Consider the following 11,303-nt stretch of genomic DNA (forward strand, 5'->3'; position numbering starts at 1 on the left):
AAATAGTTGAAAAATAATGGTAATATAACAAAGATTTGTATTTAAGTTTTGTTGATCTAGAAAATTCATATGACAAGGTGCCAAGGGAGAAGCTATTCAATACGCTACAGTTATATGGTGTCAATGGAGCATTATATCAAGCAATACTTAGTCTTTATTTGAGTTGTAAGTCAGCAGTTAGAATTAAAGGAAGTACAGGAAGATGGTTTAATGTTAAATCTGGTGTCAGACAAGGATGTACATTATCCCCTCTGTTATTCATTATCTATATGGATCACATTATGAAGGAAAGTAGTATTAAACCTGATATCAAAATTGGAGATGTTAATGTCTGCTCTTAGCTTTATGTGGATGGTGTACTTCTAAATAAATCCGCTACAAGATTCCCTGACTAAATTGAATAACCGTTGTGATAGATATGGTATGAAGGTCAGCAATAAAAAGACAAAGACAATGAAAATAGGAAGAATCGTTGAAAATGTCAACTGTGTTGTCAATGGAGAACCTGTTAAACAAGTAAAACATTTCAGCTACTTAGGCACGATTTTTAGTGAAGATGGTAAATTAAATAGGGAAATAGACAACAGATTCAACAAAGCTGGTATGGTAGGAAGTCAATTGAATAAATTCATATGGAATAAGAGAGAAATTAGTCGGAACACTAAATTAGCTGTATACAAGACAATGTTCAAACCAGTTTTAACTTATGGATATGAGAGCTGGGTCAGAAGTAAAATACTTGACCAAAGACTAGAGACCGCAGATATGAGAGTCCTGAGAAAGATTAGAGGCATGAACAGATGGCATCAATGGCAATATCATATTAAAAACGAGGATATTAGGAAAGAACTTGACATTGTCAGAATCCAGGAATGTGTTAGCAGAGCTAATCTCAGGTGGTATGGTCACTTAAACAGAATAGGCGAGGAAAGATTAGCAAAACAAGTATTCTCTGCCAGGTTGGCAGGAAAACGATTCAAAGGAAGACCAAGATATAGGTGGATTTATACAGTACAAAGTGCCTTAGACGATCATCATCATCATCAAATTCCTGCCATGTACCCACAAGGGGTGTACAGGATATGATAGTACTACATGAAAAAATTACATCATTACTAACTTCCTATCTACAATTTTCCTCCAAATCAGTCTGTTATTTGTCAAGACTCCAACATTATCAGATCTTATATTTCTATCGTCTAAGGCACTTTGTACCGTATCAATCCACCTATATCTTGGTCTTCCTCTGGGTCGTTTTCCTGCCAACCTGGCAGAGAACACTTGTTTTGCTAATCTTTCCTCTCCCATTCTATTTAAGTGACCATACCATCTGAGATTAGCTCTGCTAACGCATTCCTGGATGCTGACAATGTCAAGTTCTTTCCTAATATCCTCATTTTTAATATGATATTGGCATTGATACCATCTGTTCACACCTCTAATCTTTCTCAGGACTCTCATATCTGCGGTCTCTAGTCTTTGGTCAAGTGTTTTACTTCTGACCCAGCTCTCAGATCCATAAGTTAAAATTGGTTTGAACACAGTCTTGTATACAGCTAATTTAGTGTTCCGACTAATTTCTTTCTTATTCCATATGAATTTATTCAGTTGACTTCCCACGATACCAGCTTTGCTGATTCTGTTGTCTATTTCTATATTTAGTTTACCATCTTCAGTAAAAATTGTGCCTAAGTAGCTGAAATGTTTTACTTGTTCCACAGGTTCTCCATTCACAACACAGTTGACATTTTCAATGATTCTGCCTATTTTCATTGTCTTTGTCTTTTTATTGCTGACCTTCATACCATATCTATTACAACAGCTATTCAATTTAGTCAGAGAATCTTGCAGACTTGTAGCGGATTTATTTAGAAGTATAACATCATCCGCATAAAGCAAAGAGCTGACATTAACATCTCCAATTTTGATATCAGGTTTAATACCACATTCCTTCATAATGTGATCCATATAGATAATGAATAACAGAGGGGATAATGTACATCCTTGTCTCACACCAGATTTAACATTAAACCATCGTCCTGTACTTCCTTCAATTCTAACTGCTGACTTACAACTCAAATAAAGACTAAGTATTGCTTGATATAATGCCCCATTGACACCATATAACTGAAGCGTATTGAATAGCTTCTCTCTTGGCACCTTGTCACATGCCTTTTCCAAATCAACAAAACTTAAATACAGATCTTTGTTATATTTCCATGCTTTCTCAACTATTTGTCGTAAAGTGAAGATCTGATCCTGACAGCCTCTATTTGGCCTGAATTCAGCTTGTTCTTCACCAAGCTTTTCTTCCACAATTCTTCTCAACCGTTTCTCAAGTATACTTGCATAGATCTTGCCAGGAACACTCAGTAGGGAAATACCTCTGTAATTCTCACATTCAGTTTTATTTCCCTTTTTATATATGGGTACTATGAGAGCTCTACTCCAATCATCGGGAATTCGTCCTTCTGTCCAGGCTTTCTGAACTATGCAGTGCAGCCACTGTAAGACTCTTATACCACCATACTTCAGCATTTCTGGTCGAATATCATCTACTCCTGCTGCCTTTCCACATTTCAAGCCTTTGATGGCTTTTTCTACTTCAAGTATGGATATGTATTCCTGATTGCATGCCTGGTCAGTGTTTTTTATCACTGTGCTGTCATCACTGCTTGTGCCTTAGACGATAGAAGCATAAAATCTGATTTCCTCCAAATAATACAAATTTGGAGGAAAATTGTAGATAGGAAGTTAGTAATGATGTAAATTTTTCATGTAGTACTATCACATCCTATATACCTCTTGAGGGTACATGGCAGGAATTTGATGATGATGATGATACAGTAGTCCCTCCTTATCATTCTGTAAAAATAATCATAATTTAAAATTCTAAATATTTTTACGTAATGTTTATGTTAGAATGTTTATTAGTTTTAGTTTCATAACATGCATTGTCGGCACTTGCGATGTGCTGTTATTGAAATTGTTTTGTCAAAATGAAATGTAAAGCATTTAAAAAAAAATCGATGTACTTACCGGATTTGAATAGTTGTGTTACTTTAAACAAATTTATTGTAATTTAAAATATTAAGTTTTGTGTTTTATGAAGACATTCTCTTGTCGCTAACGGAGACACGTGTGAGCCATTATATTTAGTTTCTTGCTTGCCATTTTCATGAAGTGCGCATGCTCGCCGAGAAGGTCGATGTGTGATTGACAGTTGACAGAAAGCGTTCGGTATCATAGTAACAGAAGTGTTCGGAAGGAAATAAGAACACAAGCAGGCAGACATTTAGATTTGGAGGAAATTGAGTTTTTTTATGTGACAGTTGGAAGAAAATTAATAGTATATTCCAAAAAAGGAATCGTGGAACTATGAAGTTTGAAGTGGAATAAGTATTGATAAATAAAAGGGAAATAGATGTTTTAAAAGGAATATTGGAGGAAACGCTAATTGGAAGATTTATAGTAGATTCCGAAAAGGGAATCAGAAGTGCAAGTTTTTTTTTTAAAGTGGAAGAGTTAAGACTGTCAATACTTATTAGTGAATAAAAGAAGAAATTGTTATTTACGTTCTAAAGGAATGTTCGAAAAAACTCTGATTAGGAAGTTTCATCTGTCTTAAGGACGTCACATCTAACTATTATTTTTACTGGAAAGGAGACAGAACTGAGTTAGGAAGAATTAATGTGTGCTACATGAGTGATGAAAGAGGATACTGTGAAATGTGAAAATGAAGAATAAAGTCATATATATTTGGAAAAGGGCCTTGACAGAAAGAGAGAAACTTGCTATGAACATTTTCTCAATGTGAAAACAAAGTGTTTAGTCTAGTCTTAAGTGTAAGTTTATTTTTTAAAAAGCCTTGGATCCAATTAAATAGTTAGTTATGTAATATTTGTTTGAAGTGTATATATATTGTTTTTTTTATATTAAATGTATTTATTTTGTATTTTGGTCTTGAGTCAGTGATTTATTTGGATTCTGAAAGAAATAGTAAAAAAGGAGGTCATTACACCAATCTGAGTGAACTCTTGTGCATATATAGGTACACTCGGAAATAAAAAAAAAATAATTGTTGAACAGAGATCATCTCTATATACAGGATTAAATAAATAAAAAAATCCTATATTTAAACAATGGCCCAGCCGTTAGGATTAATATTATGATAATATCCTCTATATAAACATATAAACATCACTAAATAAAAATAAATCTCTTACAATTAACAATTCCATGACCCTCAGTGGATGCCTGAAACTGTGGATAGTACTAAAACTTATATATGCTATATTAACTATTACACTTTTTTTATAATGTTAGTCAAGTTGCTTTTAATTTATCCTCCTACATGTTTTGCCAATTTTTCTATCGGCATCTTCAGGGAATACAAAATTAGTAAGCTATATGAAGGTAACAGACTAGTTTATAACTGATGGTTCTAATTCATACAAAAATTAGTATTGTGCGAGACAATGCGCATGTCTCGGGAACGTGATTTATTTGTTATGACTCATGATGTAATTGTCATGAAAGTTCATTTCTTTGATGTTTAATGATCTAATTAAAACTTTCCAAATTTCTGGTAAGGTTAGAAGTTGATTCTTGTTTAGGTTTTCAGTTGTGTGGGCAACTGTAGCTGCTTCCTTGAAGGTTCTTGAATGGTAGTTATCTTCTGTATAGGGCATAAGGTTCTTATCCCACAATGTGATGGTTGGTAGAGGCAAAGTGGCAAGAAAGGCCTGAAATGTCTTGTCTGTCGTTTCTGACATACCTATGTGTTCTTTCTTTCTTGTTTCGAAGCTTCTAGAGGTCTGGTCTACGTAACTAATACCACATGAGCAAGGTATATTATATACTCCAGAGTACTTGTAGAAAGGATGAGGGTTTCTTCATTGATCTTAAAAATTTCTGAATAGTGTTGACTGGCTTGAATGCTACTCTGATATTATGTGGTTTTAAAAAGTTAGCTTTTTTTTTATATATATGCTATGTTTTTTCCTATACATACATATCTATGATAAAGTTTAATTTATAAATTAGGCAGCAAGAGATTAAAAAAATAACTAAAGAACTAATAATTTGGGCCATTATTAAATAAAATAAGGTTATTTGAACACATGCCCTGTGATACCACAACACAGCTGATTTAATAACTGAGATGGCTACTAAGGGATGGACAAAAAAGATGAATCTCATCCTAGGCAGGACAGCACAAGATTTCATCATGTTACTCAGGACAGCATGCAATTTAAAACTTATGAACTGTTTTTTTTCCATTTAACATTTGCGGACTGGGGTTGACCGTGGGTAACTGAAACCACGGAAAGTGAACCTGAAGATACGTGAAGGGAGGGGAAACTACTGTACCTGAAAATTTATGATTTTTCATATTGATAAAACTACTTAATGCAGTGGCACAATTGCAAGCTGCAAATGATCATGTACAATGATCACCCCCCCACACCACAACCACCAATCCCAAATAAGCACTAAATTTCAGACAAATCTCTTCAGAAATATTTCATCTATCCCTCAACATTTTATGTTCAATGGTTTGCTAGTGCCAAGCAAATTAATATACTAATATCAATCCTTCAATATTGTTAGATCTTATTTTCTTAGACTTTTAAGGTTCTACACTAACTGTAGATTCCACCTAAATCTTAATCTTTTTCTTGACACATTATGCTAACCTTTTGCCCCCCCCCCCATTCTAGTTAAGTGACTACAAATAACATTAGCCCTGCTGATAATAATAATAATGTTAAGTGCCTTTCTAATATCTTCATTTTATAAAGATAAAAAAATCCTGCCACTGATGCCAGATTCTCAGCATACTAATTCTCCACAGCACTCTCACATTAGAAGCCTCTTATTTTTGATCAAGTTTCATTTCTAATTTCAGATTTGTCTGTAAAAATAGATTTGAACAATGTCTGCTAGTTGTTGAAAGTTTTTCTGCTTGGTCATATTATAAATTAAAGATGCCAAGAAATTATATTCTTGGTTTAATCCTTTATCCAAGTGTAAGCAAACAAAGTTTGCACATGAGGTATATTCATTTCAGGGGGAACTCGTATAGAGAGGCTAATGACTTCACATCAGTTGCCTTAGTATCCTCCCCTCCATGTGGGGCACCTGTTCGTGGTGGAGGGGACCTCCCAGTGATGGTACTGGCCCTTTTCATTCTTCCTCTTTTTCTTTGCTTTTCTTCCCGTATTCTTTGCTCTACTTCTCCTGAGTCTTTTTCACTATCCTTTTTCCAGACCACCATCACTGGGATCCAACGCCCTGCCGCCGTGTTTGCCGTGCAGTGCGACCCGTGGACATCCGGAAAGGGGGATCCTGGTAGTCTTGCACTACTTTGGCCCCTGCTTCGGCAAGACGGGTGGTCCTGGATGGCCCAGCCAGGATCAATCGGCTAGTGGGCTTGCCTGCAAGGGTCAACAGTGTTGCAGTAAGTCTCTCACCCCATGGTCCGGGGTCAGGATACTAGACCTGCTGCAGTGCCGGTATAGCATCCAGGGTAGCCCTGGCGTTCCACTCCTGAGCGCATTCTTTGCTTGCCGGGTAGTGGGCGTCCATGTGTGGCTCCGTGGTGGGTGGGGAGCTTTGGCGACGAATTAAAATTCCTTAAAATATGAATTCTTCATCCTCGAATGTTTCAGGGACCCTAACAAAGTCGCAACCAAGTACTGATAATATAGACACAGCCTATGGAAACAGAAGTAAGAAACAAAAGATATCGGATACTAACAAAAATGTATCAACCTTTTTAATCATTCATGCAACAGGTGACAAACCAATTGGGAAAATGTCACCCTTCTTTATCCAAAAAGGTTTAGGACTGGCAGGATCTCCCAAAACTGTCAAGAAATTACGTTCTGGTGATATCCTCGTGGAAACAGTGTGCAAACAACATTCCGAGAAACTACTGAGAGCAACGACAATGGGTGGAATACAAATTGCAGTAACACTTCACAGAACACTCAACTCCAGTAGAGGAGTGATATCAGAATGGGATCTCCTTGAGGTTCCTAATGAGGAGATATGTTCAGAGCTTAAAGAACAAGGAGTTATGGGTGTGAGACACATCCTGATACGCAGGGATGGTTGCCTGGTCCCAACCAAAAACATCATCCTTACTTTCGATACACCTAGACCTCTGACATCTGTAAAAGCAGGGTATCTCAGCTGTCCTGTTAGAATATATATCCCTAACCCGCTGAGATGCTTTAAATGTCAAAGATATGGACATTCCCAAACTGCCTGTCGTGGTTCTACTACCTGTGCTCGATGTGGTAGTAAAGAACATGAAAATAAATCTTGTTGTGAAAAAAAAGCTAAATGTGTCAACTGTCAGGGAGATCATCCAGCATACTCTCGTGCATGTCAGAAATGGAAAGATGAAAAAGAGATACAAAAAATAAAAACAGAACAAAACATAACATATCAAGATGCAAAAAAGAAAGCTAGCCACCATTACACCTGTTCTACAATCCTCTTATGCTGAAAAACTAACAATTAAAAAAGTGCAAACAGCAACTCAAACATGTATGTCTATTCCACCATTTGATAATTTCACCATATCTGAACTTTACGATCGTAAGTGCTTCTCTGTTGAACACATTAATCACAACACCTATGGCCTTACTCCAAAGACAACTTCAAAAATGGTCCCATTCACTGAAAACTCATCTGTCAAAAAAATTATGGTGGAGACTTCACTCAAAGATAAACCACTAGACACTCGCACAGAAAAAATGGATACCTCGATACCCACTGAAAGCAAATTAAGCATACCAACTGACCCTAACAAATTTGATGTTTTGAACACTCTACCAGAGGAAGAGATGGACACTGGCCGTCCATACTTCCCAAAAATAGTGGATAAATATAAATCTGACAAAGGTAAGCCCTCAACCTCTAGAAAACCAGACAGGTCAATAAAATCAAAACAATAGGAAAATTTTTACAATGGAACTGTCGTGGGATCCGCCAGAATATTGATGATATCAAGATGTTGTTGCAGAAACACAAACCTTTCTGTTTCTGTCTACAGGAAACTTACTTAAGACCCAATGAGGACCGTATCTTTAGGAATTTCACTGTTGTACATAAGGATAGAATTGGAGATGGTCCTGCTCATGGAGAAGTAGCTATCCTAGTGGGCAGTCATACTCCTTTCCATCAGGTCCAACTTAATACTCCTCTAGAAGCGGTAGCGATTCGCTTCTCTGTGGGATTCCTTATTACAGTATGTTCAATTTATTTACCACCAAATGCTGAGCTAAATGAAATTGATATTGATAACCTTATCTCGCAACTGCCTGAACCCATACTTTTGATGGGCGACTTTAATGGTCACAATACTCTATGGGGTAGTGCCAACACTAATAGACGAGGTCGAAGCATTGAAAAAATTCTTGATAATAACCTTTCCCTTCTAAATAATAAACTCAATACTTTCTTCCATATGCCTACCCGCTCATATTCTGCAATTGATCTTACAATCTGTTCCCCTTCCATTCTTCCACTGCTCATGTGGGACGTTGAAGAGAACATATATGGAAGTGATCACTTTCCTGTTCTTTGTACAATGTCTTCACAGGAACCATGTTCACCCACACGGATACCTATATGGAAAATGGACCAGGCTGACTGGAACACTTTCTCTCATCTTGCAAAATTTAATGCTGACGCCATCAGTCAAACACCTATCAATGAAGCTGTAAAATATATAACAGAATGCATTGTCCAGGCAGCAACAACCTCCATCCCAAAAATATCATCTCGATTTCCAGTCTATCCAAAGCCTTGGTGGAACCCAGAATGTCAGGCAGCTAAAAAAGATCAACACAGAGCATGGAGCATATTTCGTAGATACCCCACCACATCAAATTTAATAACTTTCAAGCGTGCTCGAGCCAGAGCACGTTTTGTAAGACATCAGAGTCAAAAACAATCATGGATCCAATTTACTACATCAATTAATCAAATGACCAGTCCAAAAATTGTATGGGATAAAATCCAGAAAATGAAAGGCAGATATAATACACATTGTTTGTCCACCTTGGACTATAATGGAAATGTTCTTGCTGATCCCAAAGATATTGCAGATACTTTAGGAGAAACTTTTGCTAAAATCTCAGCAACAGCTTCATATTCTCCAGAATTTTTAATGCTGAAAGAGCAGCAAGAGAAAGAAAGGCTTAATTTTTCTACCAACATTCTTCAACCATATAATCAGCCATTTGTCAAGGAGGAACTAAAAAGAGCTCTCCTACAATCTCACCCTAGTGCAGTAGACCTGATGACATCCATTATGAAATGATAAAACATCTACCATCATCTTCTATGGATCTTCTTCTCTTATTATACAATAGAATACTTGCAGAGGAAGAGTTTCCAAATTCTTGGCATAAGTCAATTGTCACTGCTATCCCAAAACCAGGAAAAGATCCAACACAAGCAAATAATTATCGACCCATTGCTCTGACCGGCTGTCTTTGTAAGATACTAGAAAAAATGGTTAATGCCAGACTTCTCTGGTATTTAGAAAGCAACAGTCTTCTTTCCAATACACAATGTGGTTTCCGTAGACATCGATCAACTTTAGATCATTTAGTTCGGTTAGAAACATGTATAAGAGATGCATTTCTGAAGCGAGAACATCTTGTTTCTGCCTTTTTTGACATGGAAAAAGCTTATGACACAACCTGGAGATATGGCATATTAAAAGACCTCCATAACTTAGGTCTCAAAGGACACCTCCCTATATTTATTAAAAACTTTCTGTCCAGGCGAACTTTCCAAGTCAGAGTGGGAAATGCTATCTCAACCATATCATCAAGAACAAGGTGTTCCCCAAGGCTCTGTCTTAAGTGTAACCCTTTTTGCTATTAAAATTAACTCAATTCATTGAAAAGCTTCCTCCCACTGTTTTATTATGTTGGAGGTTTAATGGATTTTTTACAACACTCAAAAAGAATTAAAACAGAATTTAATACTTCCTATATTTCATCCTAGTCACTAGGACATCTACGGGGATTACAAAACAATTAATGTAACATGCACACAAAAACTTACAATACTAAGCCCAACCACGTGGGTGACACTAAAGTTCTATCTAGGTGGAGCGCCCTCTAAGGGCGGTAGTAGGTGGCCTGGAATGTAAAGTGGGACCTCTGGTGATGAGTGTTTCCCAAATCTTCGGAAGCTTAATGCAACCATATTTATTAAGATTTGGTCGTTTCTGAGAGCTGCTGCTGCTGCTTCTAAGAAAAGTCTCTCTTTCTTGAATTTACTGTGGTGGAGCATGGTGGTTTTCTTCCATGATACTCTGTGGGTGGTGTCCAAAACATGGTCAGCCAAGCATGAATGACCATAGTTGTGTTTAACGATGTATGACTTGTGTTCCTCCAGGCGGATGGATTCTTTATTAGCTGATTATCACACCTATTCAGTTTTGTTAAAGAGTCCATTTTATTGAGCAATGCATAAAAAACATCGAGTTAAGTCAGCAGTTAGTGAGATGGTCATGAAAAATCATGTAAAAACACACTATCACTATTGTTAATGATCATTTTCAGGTCCTTAAATAAATGCATTCTCCAGACAGGTTTCACCCCTCCCACCGACCCACACAAACACAGCAAGTTGGCTACTCATATCCCTCTTGAAAGCTCTCTTTCTTCATCTCTATAATAGATGAAAACAAATCTTGCTTCAGCTTTTGTAAAAAATAAATAAAATACAAAAACATGAAATTAATAAAAAAATTATTAGCTCATCCACAGTACTAACATACTACAGGTTTAAGGTTTATGACCTTTCATAGGAGGGAGTCACATAAAACTTTGGCCAAAGCATGATAGATAAAGGAAGATGGATAAGAGGGTGTAAAGAAGAAAAAAAAAATTTTTTTTAAACTCAATACTGAGATTATTAGGAGAAAAAAAAAAGTTCAGCTACTATTAATTTAAAGTCCCCCCCCCCCCCCAAATAATATTTGAATACATCTGCTGTTCATTACAGTCACCATAACAGCATCCCCCCCCCCCCCCATATTAATTACATGAGCTCAGTTGGCAACATCTGAGACCTATTTGAACATTCCATAGTATATGAAATGATGAAAGCAAAAAATTGAGATACTGGTTCAGGATTTTAAATTTAATGCATACAAGAACCTACCTTTCACACATAGTTGTTTGGCTTCATCATGAAGAAACCCTTCATGACATTCACATATGCTTCTAAATGACAACTGACTACAGTAAGAATTTTTGTCATAA

General features: G+C 36.6%; 1 protein-coding gene across 1 annotated transcript in view; it reads right to left on the reverse strand.

Moving 5' to 3' along the window:
• The window catches only part of LOC150094061 (uncharacterized), an 82,798-nt gene that overhangs the window by 28,305 nt on the left and 43,190 nt on the right, over positions 1–11,303 (reverse strand). The window contains exon 3 of the mRNA XM_090413142.1: positions 11,203–11,303. This exon is cut by the window's right edge and continues 46 nt beyond it. Within this exon, the coding sequence (XP_090269268.1) occupies positions 11,203–11,303 (101 nt within the window). The remainder of the gene's footprint in view (positions 1–11,202) is intronic.

This window comes from Typopeltis vanoorti, chromosome 23 (assembly GCF_054136105.1).
Source record: "Typopeltis vanoorti isolate ZY-2024b chromosome 23, IOZ_Tvanoo_1.0, whole genome shotgun sequence".
In the NCBI taxonomy this organism is placed as follows: domain Eukaryota; kingdom Metazoa; phylum Arthropoda; class Arachnida; order Uropygi; family Thelyphonidae; genus Typopeltis; species Typopeltis vanoorti.